At 33.4% G+C, this 18,458-nt stretch overlaps 1 protein-coding gene across 7 annotated transcripts in view; it reads right to left on the reverse strand.

Moving 5' to 3' along the window:
• LOC114754169 (WD repeat-containing protein 91 homolog) overlaps positions 1-6,524 on the reverse strand; it is a 35,494-nt gene extending 28,970 nt beyond the window's left edge. The window contains exons 1-9 of one of the 7 annotated variants that reach the window (XM_028942934.1): positions 6,174-6,523; positions 5,630-5,708; positions 5,303-5,518; positions 5,103-5,225; positions 1,896-2,037; positions 1,554-1,822; positions 759-817; positions 497-591; positions 36-138 (exon numbers count right to left, since the gene is read on the reverse strand). In XM_028942934.1, the coding sequence (XP_028798767.1) occupies positions 36-138; positions 497-591; positions 759-817; positions 1,554-1,822; positions 1,896-2,037; positions 5,103-5,225; positions 5,303-5,518; positions 5,630-5,693 (1,071 nt within the window). In that variant the 5' untranslated portion in view covers positions 5,694-5,708; positions 6,174-6,523. Of the gene's footprint in view, positions 1-35; positions 139-496; positions 592-758; positions 818-1,553; positions 1,823-1,895; positions 2,038-5,102; positions 5,226-5,302; positions 5,709-6,173 lie in introns of those variants that run through there. The other 6 variants (XM_028942933.1, XM_028942931.1, XM_028942935.1 and 3 more) reach the window with 6 other exon arrangements.
• Between the last annotated feature and the right edge of the window lie 11,934 nt (positions 6,525-18,458).

An 18,458-nucleotide genomic window follows, 5' to 3' on the forward strand; every position in this document is an offset into this window, starting at 1 on the left:
TAACCAGTAAGGCCATGAGAAATGAATTCACATACCAAGCGGTCTGACTTACACTCCCAGTCAAGAGAGAGGATTTCTGTGCCACAATAAATGGTTGCATTTCTAGATGCTGGAGTTGATGAGTCATATGTCCATATCCTTTATAGAGCAGAGCAAGATAAATTTTCGTAAGTAGATTTCACACATATTATTAAAATTGGTAGACCAATCTCCCGGATACTTGGTGAGAGGAAAAAAAACTTTTTTTTGGGGGGGGGGGGACCGTTTAACAAATATATATATGCAATCATTTTTCTTTTCTTGGTTTCTTTCCTGACATGGATGGTACTCATCTAATAAAACTCTGCACATGCATTTTTCAAGTAATGGAGAATACTACAACAATATCAAGACTAGATTAACCAACATCATTTATATGTCCCTATCAAGTTCCTAATCTGAATATATGCATATATATATATATATATATATATTAAGTGCCTTGCAAAGAAAATACCTCACAGTTCCATCAAGGGATGCACTGGCGATATTGTTCCCAGATGCAGAAAAGCGGCACCGGCTTATTGGACTTGTGTGTCCCAAAAATGTTTCCTAGAAACCACAGTAATTTGATAGTTACAGACTCCAATAAAAGTGAGCATAACCGGGAAAGTTAAATGGTATGAAGATGACTCAGTACGAAGGAGAAACAGAGCTACTAAGAACTAAGAAGAATATGAAACTTCAAACATTAGATATGATTCCAACCACAAATTTACCTGGTGCTCTACTTTGACCTCTGGAAAGTCCTCTTCCACATAAACGTCCTCACTGTTCTCTGGCACAAGATTAACCAAATGATAAATAGCTAGTCAAATTTTTCATTGATTCCAATCTCAATCCACAAAGCAAAATTTATTCCGTATCCAGAAAATTAGATGGGATATCAAATGCGGATAAAATTTATCAAGATTGCGTGTTGGTTGCACTGGCACACTGAAGCCTACAGATAATTTTAATATCAAATCTAAAAGGGAAGGAGATAACTAATTGCTTCCTTATATTAACTATCCGAAACTTTTGTTTATGCATGGATATGAATATAAATATAAACATATATATTCATTATGAATTTTGAAGCTGATTTAATTCAACATCCATTAACATACTTTGCATGCCTGTTGCTCCCCCCCCCCCCCAAAAAAAAAATCCATAGATTCCTGAAATACTCCTTGACAGAAAACTTGTTAATCTTCCTCATACTATCTTATTTTATGATTTGTAGTTACAACAAGTGACAGCATCAAACTAGCATCACCATTCTTCAGGGTGCATCAATCATTTTACCAGAGAATGTCAAAAAATTCTATGAATTTACAGAGATCCAGTATGAGCCTTTATACTCCAGTGTCATTCATTCTTAAAAATGAAATCTCTTGCCTTCTGGATTTCAGACATATCTATAATTCCAGGAAAGTATCACAGCTGCCATCAACTTGTTTAAAAGATTATGACAAAACAACTACTTCATGGAAATCCACAATGAAGCGGTAGTCTTAAAAGTATATGTCTACCTATTTGGCGACTGTCATGAACTATTTGACTGGGATCACCTGTTTTGCCATTTCCCAAAAGCTCACCCAATTGCGAAGTTAAATCATCACCATGATTGAAGCTAATAAACTCTGAATGAATTTTACTAGGCCCAGCAACATCAGAATCTTGGCTAAATTCTGTTTGACCTATTTGGGGATTAATTGTTGTGCAAACTTCTGGAGTATCTTTCAATGCATAAATACCTTCTTCACGCAAGATACTTGACGAATCATTACTTCCTTCCATACTGCAATCGAAGTTAAAAGAGGACTAAATTTTATTATACTTAGAGTCTCAATAATTGAGTAGAAAATCCTCACCTCCTAAGCTGGCTTAATTGTTCTTCTTTCTCCTCGAGTAAAGCCTGGAGTTGTGACAACTTAAGATTCAGTTGACCGATATCTCTTTTGAGGTTGTTGGTAGAATTTGCATCTGAACTAATCTTTAGCAAAGCAGGTAGACGTGGCTTTGTTAAGAATATTTTCAGAGGCTAACAATTACTGTTCAAATAAATTAAGTTTATGTAAATTATTCCTTTTTGTCGCCAATATATGACTAACTCCTCAGTTTGATCATCTGAAGCGTACTTCTCTCAATTTAATCCCTACAAAGTTTTCCACGAATCAGTTTCATCCCATTGGAGGATCAAAGTGAGGAATTCATTCTCATATCTTAAACAGATTGAGAGATGAAAATAATTAGGGAAACATTATCAAGGGACTAACTTGAGAAGTTTATACTTTGGACAAAAATCAAAAAGGTTAATGTGCAAATTTACCTATGAAGTACTCTGCCAAGGTCACCAGACACCATAAGCTTTTCTGAAGTGCAAAAGAATACATAAAATATTTGAAATAGTGCAAAATTGCCACAGCCATTAAGTCAAAAAACATTGACCATTCGAAAAACATGTCAATCACAAAAATGATCAAAAATACACAAGAAATTTCTAAAATAATGTAAATATACATATGAAGTTTCCAGTGGCCATGGAATCTTGTACCATTCTGATCATGTATATTGTTGCACCATTTTCTTGACATATATGCTTGCTAAACAATCAATGTTAATTAACATAACAGCCATGACATTTTCACACCATTTTCAAAATTTCATGTGTACTTTTACACCCAAGAAAAGTTTATGGTGTTAGACGCTCATGACAAAATATTTCATAGGTAAATCTAAACCTTAACCCAAATCAAAATGACAATCAACTACTAGAGGCAAATGAAACTACTTAATGCATTTCTCCTCTCTTTTCTTGCAACCTTTTTTTTTTTTTTGGTTGGCAACATATAATGGACAACAACCGAGTCTCACACTATTCAAAATGGGAGAATTACTATGAGGTCCCATGAAAAATAATTGTTAAAAAGTCTCCACAACAAGTAAGCAGCTGAAACCTGTTATCATTTTCTGCTCTGAAACTTATCATTATAAATTGCTCAGGTGCTATAGGACTTTCTTGTGAACATGTTCTTTTCTTGGGACCTTATTGCAATTCTCCCATTCATGATTCATTTTACAACAAAATAATAATAATAATACTAAAGCATTCAAGATAAATTCTTAAGTTTGATAATTCATTAATCCCATAATCTTTGGCCAACTGATGTATCCATATTTTATTAGGTATTTTTATACATATTTCTAAAATTGAGTTAGAGAGGAATTCTATAAATAATTACTAAAAAGGGCCTAATTATTATGTTTTATTAATTTCCTTAATTAAACTAATCTACATGAATATTTCTACTCTCTTATGTGTTTCAGGATAATTAGAAACTTTGAATCTAAGTTAGGCCTAAGACACCATTGCAAGATAATAATAGACCAGGACGGGCGAGCTTTGGAGCCCAATTGGAGTGAAAAATTCGTAGGTATTGAAGAACCAATGGATTTTAGGGCCTTAAGGATGCATTTGGCCCATTTTGTAGCATAGTTAGGACCTATTCATGTCAACCTACCACTTATACTACTCAAATGGGCCCTCACACCTCCATTTAAACTGAAATAGCATCTCTTTTACAGCCCTATGGTCCAAAAACGTTACTCACCATTAATGAAGGATAGGAAGGCGATTTCACAAGGTTTTCATCCTCATTAAATCAAGGAAAGTGCCCCCTCATTAATGAAGGGCAATCTTGGGATTGCAAAATTAATTAATTAAATTAAGGAGTTGTTAATATCAAAGGTATCTACTTAAGAGAATATCCTCAAATATCTCCTTCATACTAATTATTATCCCAAATCTATATTTGAGTAAGTCAAAACTCCTACAAAATCCCCTTACTTTCTCTCCAAATCTTTCTTTTTAATTATTTAAATTATCCTAAACCCTTCCTACTTCCACTCCCATCATGCCGCCTCGCCTTTTCATTATTCACAACTCCATGATTCATTGTTCCTCCATTAAATCCATAAAAATTCTTCCACCTACCACCATTTAGGATAAATCAATTAACTAGTCTTTATCAGTGACTTTCTCCACAAGAAATGTGATCCTCTCCGCTCATATTATGCTACCTAAGCTTCTCATTGTCCTAAACCTAAATTCAAATAACTTAAGTCATCCTTTATCTTAACTCAGATATTAATTTGATGACTTAATTTCCAAGCCAAGTCAAGAGATAAAAATCAAATCCTATTCGTGAGCTTATTTCTAAATTCTTTTTCCTTTCATAATTATTTCATATTATTCTAATATGTTAGTTTTAGGGTTGCATGAGTAGTTATGAATTAAATATGGTACTAGCTTACTTTTGAAGAATATATCATTTAAATATTCTTAATTCAAGGAACAAATTGTAACTCATATTGAATTCCCCGGGCTAAGTGGTTCTGAAAATAAGTATTTGGTTGATATTTATATATTACTTTTGGATATAAATATTAATTAAATAGTTAAGACCAATGTGTTCACCTATGGCTTATATTTTGACTTAGTACTCGTTCTTTATCAACTCTTGTTATTTTTATGGACCGGGATAGGAACAAATCGATCTTGAGGAAGCTCATCCCATTGGTGTATATCACCAACCTAGGGCTAGCTCCTATACCACATAGGATTAATACTAGTAACTAATTCAAAGCGCTAGCAACAAGTGTCATCACCAAGTATCTTGCAAAACAAAAGAACATCTCCGTGTGTGTGTTTTTTTCCCAGGAGAATTGATTTTGCGAAAAATGACCATAAAAGACAATGTACTCGTGGGTTCTATCAAAAGAATTACTTTTCTACCCTAAAATTAATGTAGTATTCCAGTCTTGGGAAGTCTCAGAACCAAATCTTAAGGCTTTAGAATCAAAACAAGGCATGCATCATGTCCAATAAGAGTTTGATTGACTGCAGGCACCATGACCAGAAGTTTTATGGATTATACAGAACTGAAAATTATGTTTTACCTTTGAATATGTATTTGTATCTGAAACATGAAGGGGCCATAAATAAAAGAACTAAATACCAAATTCAGAGAAGGAGAAAAAAGAAAAACGACAGATAAAAAATATTTTCTGAAGGATATGACTGCCATTGAAGATCTCACAAAAGAAGTTTCTCACAGAAAGTTGCATGGCCTCAAACCATTCCTTGGAGAAATAAATGCGAAACTCTGGATCCAAGTGTGGATTCTTGATATATGGAATTGCTGCATTACAACCACTCAGCATCATCAGTTCATGCTGACAGCTCATTAGAGTGCAACAGAAGTAAAAGCAAACGCACCAAACCATGGAGTCCAATCATGGGACCTTTCCAGCAATTCATTGCCTCTCATTGCAAAAAAATCTACCACTCTATCTCTTCTTCCCACTTGCAATGCATGAACTATGTAGTACCGTAAAATGGAAGCCTCCAATTTAGACAAGGTGCCAATTAACACTGCTTCAGATGATGATGAGAGGTACTGTTTGAAGAAACTGAGAAGACCAACTAGTTTTTCTGCTTGAAATTTGGGAATATATACTGAGAAAATTAGATCTAAGATCTTATCTACTTGAAAACCTTTACAAATATCAGCCCGCAATTCACTTTCATAAGTTTGAAGTGTACTAGTAAATCCTCTGAAAATGAGGAACTCTCTCACTAGCTCCTCAGCATACTCCATGTTCTCCATCCTGTCCTTCCAGACCTACAGTGATGAATAATAACGCCTGAATCTTCTAGAATTTCACAAAGCAAAGGAAATTTCTTGCCAATTGAATGATTCAAATTATCAACGAAGTTACTAGTTCAAGAAAAACTTACATGACAATCAAAGCTATGCATATACAATGGCAACCAATATCATGTTAGAACATATACAATGTGCCAATGCCAGAATAATTCTATTGAAAACATTCACATATTCCCCATACAAATGAAATATAGAAAGAAATTCACCTCCGATCAAAATTCTAATACCCACAAACTCGGGACCAACATAGAGCGACGATTGAGAACGAAGACTCTAGTGCATCTCATAGGCGTTTCAAACAAGTACAGCATCCAATAACGAAACAATACAAGCATCAAAAGATCATAGGTCCCCGGAAATTAAAATACAATCAGCCCAAAAACAGAACAATTTGAATTAGATTGACATAGGGGGAAGTACCTAACAGAATCGCAAACGAATGAAGAAAGAAAGAATTAAGCGTCTGCAACGCATGAATAGTAGAATGAACAGAAATCTGCTGAGACGAGGAATTGGTATTAGCTTCGAAAAGAAGTGAAGTGGCGCTGAAATCAGTACGCAAATTTGCGCCGCTATCTGTTCCAACTGAGCACCGGAATTAGATTTAGGAGAAAGCGACGGTCGCAAGGGCGAGCATAGCCTGACCAACCAAACACCAGCACGAATCTGGCTCGCGTCTCACACTCTCACTCGACCGGACGGCCAAATTACAACGGAACTGTTGATGGAACTTGGCTTTACTGGAGCAAAGGATTGGAGCCTATTTTCTTGCAAAAATTAAAAACAAAAACACAGTTTAGTTGTACCAGCGTGTCAAAGTTCAAACCCCCTTACAGGTTCGTTCCGGGTACGGGTAAGTTGAAAGGATCCAGGCCCTCTCTTACTGCTTCTCTCTTCTTCTCCTAATCCCTTCTTACCTCAGAGGATGTTTGATGTTTGCATTACTGAAAAAGTACTTTTGAAAAAAAAAAATTTATAAATCAAGGTAAATTTTTTTATATATTTATTTCATACACTGTAAAAGTATTTTTAAAACTATAGTTTTATTTCATAAACGGTTTGGATCTAACATTTAACTACTCCTTCTAGGACAATCTTTTTGTCCTTTCCATAAAAGCCCATGATAGTTTCAAGGGAAAATTGGTGGTAATCCCAGTTTACAAAATTAATTAGGCAATTATACCCCAAACATTTAGGCCCTTGAGTATAATTAGTTATAGTGAGAGAAAGATTAAATTACCCTATTTGCATATTGCTAATCCAAAATTGCATATAGCTAATTCTGATTGCATATTGTAGATACCCAATTGTATATAAAATTTTATTACATAGCACATATCCTAATTGTATATCATTGATCTAAACTTGTATATTGCTTATTTTAATTGCATATTATGGATGGATATGGGATCTCATTACATATCACGTATCCTAATTGCATACCATTGCTCTAAAGTTGCGTATTGATAGTTATTATTATTTATGAGTACTATACAAAGAAATTTGTATATGTAAATAGTAATGCATATGCCATTAAATTAAAACCAACAATATACAAATTTGGGTTAATGATATACAACTGGGGTTCATGATATGCAATAAAGTTTCATATGTAACTAGGCATCCATACATGTAATAAGAATCACCAATATGCAATTTTGGATCAATGATATGTATTTCTGATAGGTGATATAAAATAAGATCTCATATGCAACAAGACATCCGTAATATGCAATTAGAATCAACAATATGTAACTTTAAATCAACGATATACTAATAAGATCCGTGATATGCAATAAAGATCCCATATGTGACTAGGCATCTACAATATGCAATTAAAATAAACAACATGCAAGTTTGGATCAATGATACACAACTATGGTCTTGAAATGCAATAAGAATCAGTCATCTACAACTTTAGATCAGCAATATGCAATTTGGGTAATTTGGCTTTTCTCCCACTACAATTAATTATACTTAAGGACCTAAATGTTTCAAGTACGATTGCCCAATTAATTTTTGAAGTAGTGATTTATCTCTAATTTTTTCTATTCGATATCAATAGAATTCTATGACAAATTTAATGTTTTTAATGATGATACATGTAAATTAGCAAAATCTTATAATAAGGATCCGAGGAACTATAAAACTATTTTATACTATAGGTGTAAAAACTACACCTTACTGAAAAATTAATTAGCAAATGTTCTTTAAGGGCTTTGTGCAACTTTACTTTCCAGATATGCAACTTAATTTGCCTTATGTAAAATCTATCTTCCTTGGTTCCACATCTTTTTTCTAAAGTTGAACTGTCATATAATCTATCTTCCCTAGTTCCACATCGTTTTGTGCATATATCTATACATATATATATTAGCTCTTAGTTGCAATGACATACATAAAAGATAAATTGTGTAACTAAACTTTTAAAATCTAAAAGTTAGTGTACCTGGATCAAGTAAACTTGATCATGTGGTTTAGGTGAGAGCAAGAGACAACTAATAAGAAAGGAAGGTTTGCAATGGTGGGATTAATTATTCATGATGGAATGAAAGAAATGAAGGAAGGAGATGTTAGGTGTAGAGAAACATTGCTCGCCATCAATATTGATTGAAGGGCAAAAAGTATAAGCCATCTGTGCAATTGATGGTCAGAAAAGGAACCAAGAAACAAAAGTAACAGGCGGAGATGGTATGTATGAGAGGAGGTGAGAACAAGGGAAAGGAAAAAAATAGGATCTAGGTTTAAGTATTTCACTATTAGATTATTAAGATATAATTTTGGGAGAATATTGATTAAATCCAATTGAAATATCAAAATTTAAATTAAGACCTATACTTTTAACAAATCCCCGATTAGACCAATAGGCCTTATTAGGGATTTTTAAATATTGTTAAAAGACTAAAATGCCTTTTTACAATTTAAAATAATATTATTTTGAAAAAAAATTAGACTACGAAAACTTGATAAATGGAGACCATTATAAATACCTCTCCTCCCCCATTTTAGTAGAGATTTTCAACCAACATCAAGGGTAGGGAGAGGGTTACAGAATTTTGATGAGAAAAAGGAGAAGTGGAAGAGCAAGAAGCTTTAAGCCAAGTCAAGCTTTAATACAAGGTAAGATTGTGGACTTTGCTATAGTTTATGTTGCCCTTTGTGTTGTTAAGCTTGATTATGATTTTTTAAGAGTTTTGGAAGCATGAAATCTTATGATGAGGTGCTATCCAATTGTGATTAAGCTAAGCAAAGGCTTAATTGAAGTTAGATTAATGATTAAGAGGAGGAAAAGAGTAGTAGTCAAGTGGTTTTGTAATAAAATTGGAAAAAATCCAACTTCCCCTTAACCTTTGTAGAATTTTGACCAAGACTAGGATTTGAGTTAGGGTTGAATTTTAATGATTTTGATCCTTTCAATATGTTTGGAATGAAAAAAATGTGTGGGGTAGAAGTGAAAAAGCAAGTTTAAAAGCATTAAAATTAAAAATAGAATTTTTGCCTCAAAAACTCTAAGTATTTGGCCATGATGATTTGAAGGAGGAGTTAGATTTTGTTAATTTCAAACTTGAAAATTGATTGTATATGTAAAATTATGTGAAAATAGTATGTGGAATTAATTTTAGAAATGTTAGAATTAAAGTTCAAAAGCTAGAGGCTGATTTATGTTCAAGAGAGTTATGTATGAATATTACTTGTCATCATGTCTCTAATGAGTGAATGGCATGATGCGTTAATGTATTTAGGTGTAACGCCTTGCTTGTAAACCCTTTAGCACATCAAACGGAAGCATGTGGAATTACATTTGATAGAGATTTGTGCTTTTCGTAAGCCATATAAACCATACATCACACATGAAGGCATATACAAATGACTTAAATTTAGTTTACATCCATTTTCTGGCCATGAGTTATTACATCCATTCACAATAATTACAAGCTCTAAAATTCAAGGCACATATATTCATAATTCTAGCAAATACATGAGCTTCTCCTTTTTTTCATCTCCATTCCTTTACCTTGCCTCTTGATATTATAGCCCTTAGATGGTGTATTTAAATAAGAAAGGGATGAGATTTTGGGAGAAATTTCAGTAGTAAACTGCAACCATGGTACATGCAAGACAATTGCTTGGTGGATGACATGCTTGGTATTAAAATGACATGCTTTCATGCTTGTAATGAAACGTCCTGTCTTTAACCCATCAGAGCACACATTCGTAAGCGTTATGGCTTAAGCAGATCATGACACAAGCCTGTGGATTTAAAATTTCAAAATAATTACTCGGGTTACTATTCATTGTTTAATTTCCGGATTACAAGTCTAATTTCAAAAATTCATAATTAAATCGATAAAAATTGTATTAAGGTGTTCTAAAATTCTATAAAAATATATTTTGATGCTCTTTAAGAAAAAAATATCCAATTGGACTTATCCTTGCCCAATTCGTACAGTTTAATCAATAAATATTACTATTCATTTCATAAAATCTGAAACTTCCAGATTATGTGCCTCAATTTTGGAAATTCGTATCTCCTTGTATACACATCCAATTGAGGTGATCTACCTCTCATTTTAAAGCTTGGGATGTTTACTATGAGTCTGTCAAATCTCGTGACTTAACTCATTTGTTTGATAGGTCAAACTGGAGCTACAAACTCACTGCTCCAGGACCTACGTTTTCTCCCTTAACATCTCTTTACTTTAATTCTTTTTATTTCTTTGGCATACATAACAAGGGCTTACTCTTTCCCATTCATGCTCATACACTTCTATTCATGTCATAAATATTATAATTAATTACATGGCATCATAGGCATCCATAACATAAATTACATAATAGGAGAATTAGACATTGAATAATAATATCATTCATTAACATGAACAATTCTCCACTTTCTTCTCCTTGCTTCTCGTGCCATTATTGCCCATTGATGATTGACCTAAATGGTTGGTTAGGGAGGGGGTGAGATTCGGGAGAATCTCAGTAGCAAACAATACCATATTAATCATGCTAGATGGATGCAATGCACTACATGCAACTTACTTGTTCTGTTGTTAGTTAGTGACATATTAGTATGCTTAAAGCTACCTTCTTGATGCATGGCCATGGAGACATAATCTACTCATCATAAATAGCATTTACAACAGCCAATACATGTCACAACAACATTCAAACATCATGTACAGCAACACACAAGCATACAACATCAAGCAATGATAATAGGTAAGTTCACTACCTTGCACCTCAAGCTTTCCTCTTACTTTTTCTTTGAGTCCCTTGACTTTCCAACCATGTGGGCATTCGGTCAATATCACCAAATATCCTCTTGGATGTTCCAAGGTCCTAAACATAGTAATAATGATCATACAATCTATTAGGACCACTAGATTACATAATATTCAAGACTAGCTCTCTTGAACCTCAACCCTTTCTCTTGCTTTTAGGGTTTTCTTTCTAGCTTTTCTAACATAAATCTCATCATTTCCCATCCTTAAGATCTATTTCTTATCAATTAGGACCACTTTAGATGGCCTTAGATTCAAGAAGATCAAATCTGAAAATCTTGCTTCGCGGGTACTGTTCACACAAAAATTTCAGAATTTTTGCTCAACTTTGAAAATTCATAATTAATTCTAGAAAAATCAAAACTGAGTGGTTCTAAGTCTCACTGAAAGATCCTTAAGTTTTATTTAAAGAAAAAATAGTTTCAGGAACCAATTCTATGGTAAACAGTACCGGAATTGTACGGAACTCGACACTCTTCCAAAGGTTAAACACTGTTTCCAGATTTCAAACCCTAACTTTGAAAAATCACCATAAATCGTACACATATCCAAATGAAGTGTTCTATCCATGGATTTAAAGCTTACAGAGTGTACTTTAATCATGCCAAATTTTAGAATCAGATACAAAGAGTAACTTATTTGAAATAGGCATCAAATCAGATGCTATAACCATCACATACCTTGATCTTGAAGCTTGAATCTTGTTCCTTCTTCTTAGCCTTCACCCCTACGTTTTTTCTAAATTTTGGCAGAGTTTCCCCTATGATTCCTTGCTTGGCCAAAATGTGAGGGGAGGGAGTGCTTATTTATAGCCAAAAATTTGGCTTGAATGGACTAAAATGCCCTTGGTGGCTAATAGAAAGAGTAAGGGCAATCTTGAAATTTCAAGTTAACTTTTACATCATCATTGCATCATCTTCTTGCATCATCCTTACCTCATTCTTCTAGAAGATGCCAAGTGTCACAAATGTGGTGGAGGAGAAGGGAAATTAGATCCTAGCCGTTGAATCAAAACTTAATCTTTAAGTTTCCTCCGAATTTACTTGGCCCACGTTTCTCTGACTTTCTTTATGGCCTTTTGGAGCTCAGAAAATTCTTCTATCTACTCCATAAATTCCATTTAATTCTAGAGAATATTTATGAATTTTTTTAGGCCATAACACTTCCTTTAAGCCTTGCATAAAAATTCATTTACTAAAATGCCCTTTTATCGGCATAATCAACTTTTTAATTTATTAAAGTCATTCCACTGGCCTTTTGGTTGTGGGACTAATTTTATAAATTAGTACAATCTTTCAAACATTTAATCTCATTTTTGTATACATTTTTGAGGTCTCTTGCTATTTTAAATAATTACCTCGAACAATGCACTTTTTACCGGCCATAACCTTATAAATTCCATTTAAGCTATCTCAGGGGTGTTTTCATCTTTTCTCTTCATAGAAGAGCCTTAGAATATTATTTCCCATTTTTTGGGATTTTCTTGGAATTCTCTGTGTACTCTTCTATTTTTACCCCTATTGGTCATATCTTTCTGAATTTACAGTTTAGTCCCTGTTTGGACTTAACTTCATACAATCCTCTCTTTGAGGTTTCTGACTTAACCTTTAGCCTGTTTCTACTCTCTTTTCTCTTTTTGGGCCCTTAAGACTTTACTGGAGCCTCTAGCATTGATTATACTTGAGCCTTTGAAAACTTTTACTTTGCAGTTTAGTCCTTGAAACTGCTTTGACTTCCTTTCTCATCTTTGAGACTTCTGCTCAAAAAGGATTTGGCAGCCTATCCAATTCAGGCTATTTTTGGTACTTCTAGGCCTAAAAGTTGGGATGTTACATGTAAAATGCTATGGATTTATGCTTGTAAAATGATGTACTTTCATACACACATGGCCATGGGTTGTACAAGAAAAAGAACAACATTTCATCATGCACATATTGTCACACCTTACTATTGTATTGACTTAGGTTCCTTCCAAAATCATTTTAGACCATATTGGATGGTCTTGGGCTCACTTTTTTCTATAAAAACGCTAATTTTCGGATTTTTACTGTTTATCAGGTAAAAATCCAGTTTTTTTGGCCCAACTTCAAAAATTCATAACTTATTCTACAAAAATCCAATTGGGGTGATTCAAAATTCTACTTAAATCTCTTTAAGTCCTCTTTCAAGAAAAAATAATTTCATTGTCCAATTCCTTATGAGAAAGTGTCGGGTTTTTGAGAAAAGCAACACTGTCTATTTGCCAAAAACCCAGATTCCCAGATTCTGACCTTTAACTTTGAAAAATCATTATAAATCGTATACTGGGCCATTTTTAACGTATTAGCTATCAAATTGAAGCTCAGGACGTTATCTTTCATCATACCAAATTTCAGGATTTAACGCATTCAAGAATATAATCAAAAAGTCACGTGAACAGTCAGTGTCAGTGTGCTTCCAGCCTGTTAGTTTAATATTTACATAACCAAAATGAGCTCACGAATTTTGTGGCTAAACCCCACAAATTAGCCTTCAATCTGCAGCTTCCCCTTGGAGGATTCAGGTCCTAAAATGTTACATTATTTTTGGGGGATGAGATTTTTGAAAATCCCAGTAGCAAATTAACCAACTATAACACCAAGCAAGCATCATTATTATGCATGATCATATTAGCTACTATTGGTGAATTAACATGCTTATCATTTGGCAAACTCAAACATGCAAAGGCTAAAGCAAGATACTATAAAGAGTAGCCACATAACAATCAAGAAAGCTCAACCACAATAATAGTAATTAACCATACAATAATCAACAATGCTAGTTAGTGGTAGTAGCTAGGTTTAACTTACTACCTTGCTCCAAAAGTCTTAGCTTTTCTTCCTTCTCCTCTTTTCCTTGACAAATATCAAACCCTAACCATGTGATCCAACAAAAAGGGCAACCATAATCATTTTTCAACCATGAAAAAAGCAAGAACACAAATTAAAACAACTCTTGAACCATAAAGCTTCAACCTTGGTTTACTACTTTTTGGATTTGGTTCTCTTTAACCCTAAAAATCACACCTTGACCTAACCCTACATGGTTTTTCATGTAGAACTCAAATATATGCTCAGATCTAGCAAAATAAAATGGCCTCCTTCAGTTTCATGTTGACCGAACCACTAGGGATTTTAACCAAAAATTACAACTTTGCTTTAAAGCTTCCAACACTTGTTTCCTTTGGTTTACCCTACACCATTCCTCATTTTAAGCATCATGGAAGCCTTAAAACAATGAAAAACTCATCCTAGGGTTCAGTTTACCTCTTGGCCAAAATGATCACTCACAACAACAACCATGAAAAAATGCTTTAAAACAACTTAAACTCACTTGCAAACACTAGGATTTAGCTTGTGTTGTTGTGTCTTAGCAAGTGTAATAATCAAAACTCCTTTCCCCTTTTTTAACAACCAGTTAGGCCAGACACAAGAGAGGGAAGAGACAGATTTTAAACCATAAAAATGAAAGAAAACAAAGTAAGAACACCTCTAGTACCAAGATCTACCTTGAAAGCTTGCTTGAATGACCAAAGGTGCCTCCTTTTCTTCTTGTTTCCTCTCAAGCTCTCTCTTTTCTCTTGCTCTCTCTTTTGGACGAAATGGACATCTGAAAATGGGGGAGGAATGAGATGATTATTGGCTCAAAATATCTCAACCACCTTCTTTAATGATAATCCAAGTGTCATTACCCTACTAAGTCTTGATTCCTCTCTCTTAATTAACATAATTTCAAATTAAATTATTTACTAAAGTCAAAATCCTCTCCATTCATGGAATGACACTTGACTAATTCAAATCTTCTCCTTCAAGAGCTTGACACTTGGCTCATTAGGATCGCTTGGATTTGCAAGACATCAATCTTGCTTTATCAGTATACTTTAGGTTCTGAGTTTAACTTCTTTTCTATAATTACAGTAGCTTAGCTTCTGTAATTATTTTCTATCAGATCCTTAATTTATTCTCCTCATTATTATCTTCCCAAATTTCCCTCTTTGTCTCAAAATTAATTTCCTAATATTTAAATAAAAAGGAAAATTAATTTCCTACTCTTTAGGGATTTTTCCACTTTTCATCATTATTTGGAAAAATCTTGGACACTTGAGGGTCTCCATTTAATTTCATAATTCCTTATAATTCCTTAGGATCTCATAGGAATTTTCTTGGAATTTTATTCCCCTTAAAAATATTTATTTGGAATTTTCCAAATAAAATCCCTTAATTAGCCTAAATCACCCTTTAATTCTCTCATAATTTCTCTAAGGGTAATTTGGTCATAAAACCAACTTTATAATTTCATATAACTCTCAAAAGATATTATCCTCATTTTTCCTTAATTTTCCAAGGCTCAGAAATATTTTTCCTTATTTACATTTGACCAATTTTCCTTAATTAGTCAATTTCCTATAATTGGCTTGGAAAATTACTGTAATTATTTTTCACCAAAATCCTTTGACTTTTCCTTATTATTTTTAATCCTCAATAATTTGAGAATATTTTTATCTCTAATTATCATAATGCTGGATGTGACACATATCAAAACATCATCAAGCAACATCAACACACAAGCATCTATCTCAAGTATACAAATAGGGTAAGTTCACCTTTGTGTCTTTCAACCTTTTTCTAGCTCTCTTTACTCCCTTTGCTTTCAACCATTAAGATTACTTACTCAACCATTTCCATTCTTCTTCCTTGATGTCTCATGACTCTAAATATATCAACACATAATGCCATATGCTTAGTAGAGCCATGACATCAAACCCATTCCATCCTTAACTTTTTCTTGATCATATTTTAACCTTAATTCTTAAGCTTTATTTTTAGTCTTTCTAGAATTAATTTTACACGCTATTCTCACATAATTTTGCATGTAAAATTCATTTCTAAGCTCAAAATAATTAGAATTAACTTCCTTCCCCCTCAAACCAATTTGGCCGAAATCACCTAGGGTTAAGGTTCAAAACTTCCATTTTTAATTCCAATGCTTCTAAACTAGCCTTCTCACTTATACCGTACAAAAATTTTCATTTTAAACACATTAAAAGTATCAAAATTATTAAATTCTAGCCCTAACTCAAATGCCAAGTGTGGCCAAAATTGTTCAAAGGTTAGGGAGAAGTTGGTTTTCTTGCAAACTCATTATAAAACTGCTTGATTCTTGTTCTTTTCTAACCTTTAATCCTTAATCTAACTTCAATTCCATCTTGTTCTCACTTTAGAAATTTTGTGTAGTACCTCCCTTTAAAGTTTCCAAGTCCTCAAAACTCAACAAAATCATATCTAAGCTCAACAACACCAAGGGAAATATAAACAACATCAAAAACTACAATCTTACCTTGTGTTAGAACTTGATCTTCCATGGTACGTCAAGCTTTCCCTCTTCTCTTTCCTTGGCTCTCCCTTGGTCGACCTCCCTCCCTTTTCTCTTGTGTTTGGCCAAAATCTTGGCCTAAATGGGGAGGGGAGATATTTATAAAAATTTGCTGAAATCTTAGCCCTTAATCTTATATGTGTATGGCTTGATTTGAGCCATTCATTTAATCTCTTTAGCCATGTGTCCCTTTTCTTCTTGCCTTCCATCTTGATCAAGCCATATGTGTAAATCCTAGGGCATAAAGCTTAATCAAATGCCATGCGTCTTTCCTTTTTATTTCATCTTCCATCAAACCTGTACACGTAATATATTTTCCTTCCATCTAACCGTACACATAATCCCTTTCATATCCCCTTATCATTTTGGCATTAGGAGAAAAATAGGAAGAAATTCATGCAAAATGCAACCCCTAACTATTTCTCTACTTATCTGGCCATTTTACACCGTATCGGATACTTTTTCAAATTCTGACTTACCTGGTACCACTGTGATATATTCTGGCACCTTTTCTTCATCACAGTTGATTTCACATGGCATTATATAACATGCCTAAAGAGAGAGTAGTACTCTTCCCTTTGTTCTTTCATTAAAATATTTAATAATATTTATTTCAGAGCAAACTTGACTGAATTCTTTCTATCAGTCCATGACTCTGAGAATCTGTCTCTAGGTACCAATACTACTTTTTTCATTACAAGAAATTTCTCTAATTTTCCTTAAGTCAAAAGTCAACCTCTAGATGGTTTATTTTTACTTACCATGAATAATGCATAACTAGGCTTTAAATGCTATTAAAGCCAACATCTTCACTTTATGGGGATGAAATCATTTTTAAAACATGTGATAATTTATCAAGTATTATTACCCATTTTTCTCCAATTATATGAAGCTTTCTCGTATTTTAAATAATTTAATTTTGACTAATATTCATAATTAGCCAAAATCTTGGGAATTTTGTCAATTTGCCCTAGGGGTATTTTCATCATTTTTAACCCCATACGGGCGTCAAAACCTTATTTGCCATTTTTCTAGAATTTTTTTGAAATATTTGGGACCACTTTTATCACTACTTAATTTTCAGCCCGAAATTTTTCAACTTTACATTTAGGTCCTTATTTGGGTTTAACCTCAGGAATCCTTCCACAGAGGTTCTTAGCACAACCTCTAGCCTTTCATCACCTCAATTCCTTATACTAGATCCCTTTAGACTTCATCAGAGTCTCTCTAACTTACCCATCTTGTAGTTCCTAAAAATTCATACTTTGCAATTAGTCTATGAGAATCTCTTTATCCCTTTAGGAAAACTCTGAGACTTTGCTAAAAGGGATTCAGCAACCTTCACATCTCAAGCTATTTCCTACACCTTTGAGTCCAAAATTCAGGATGTTACATTAGGGTCATGAGACATCAAGAAATAGAAATGAAAAAGTTTACCAAGCAAATTACAAAGGTTGGTTTCAAAGAGAGCAAGAGAAATAATGCGACAAGTTAAAGATAACAAACTTTACCCTACTCTAGTATTTGCTTGCATGCATGATATGTTTATTATGTTTATGGAATTTTATGAACTAATGCATTGTGTATGTGATAATATTTGAAGTATGTCATAGGCCTCTATGATTTATGATTAATGAATGATACTTTCCAAACATATCATTATGTTGTGAAAATGTTAAGTTTGCAAGCATGTCATGAATGCTAAGCTAGGCTATATATGTTTGGGTGATAATTATTTGCTACTAAGGTTCTCTCAAATCTCACCTTTTCTTAACCAATCATAATAGGTTTCATGAGCAAGGAAGAAGAATGCAAGTTGAAGAATCTTGAAAGGAGAGAAGAATTGAAAAAATGTATTATATAGTTTTATGTAATGATTTTTCCTTTATATTGATGTATTTTATGAACAATGTCATTAATGTTATATAATGATAAATGTTGAGGATGACATGTAAGATTGAGTATGATAATGCAAGAAAATGTTTATTTACTGTTGGAATAGTCGCATGTATAATAAATGATAAGGGGA

Source organism: Neltuma alba, unplaced genomic scaffold (assembly GCF_004799145.2).
Source record: "Neltuma alba isolate B1F8T4 unplaced genomic scaffold, ASM479914v2 tig00010093_pilon, whole genome shotgun sequence".
NCBI lineage: Eukaryota > Viridiplantae > Streptophyta > Magnoliopsida > Fabales > Fabaceae > Neltuma > Neltuma alba.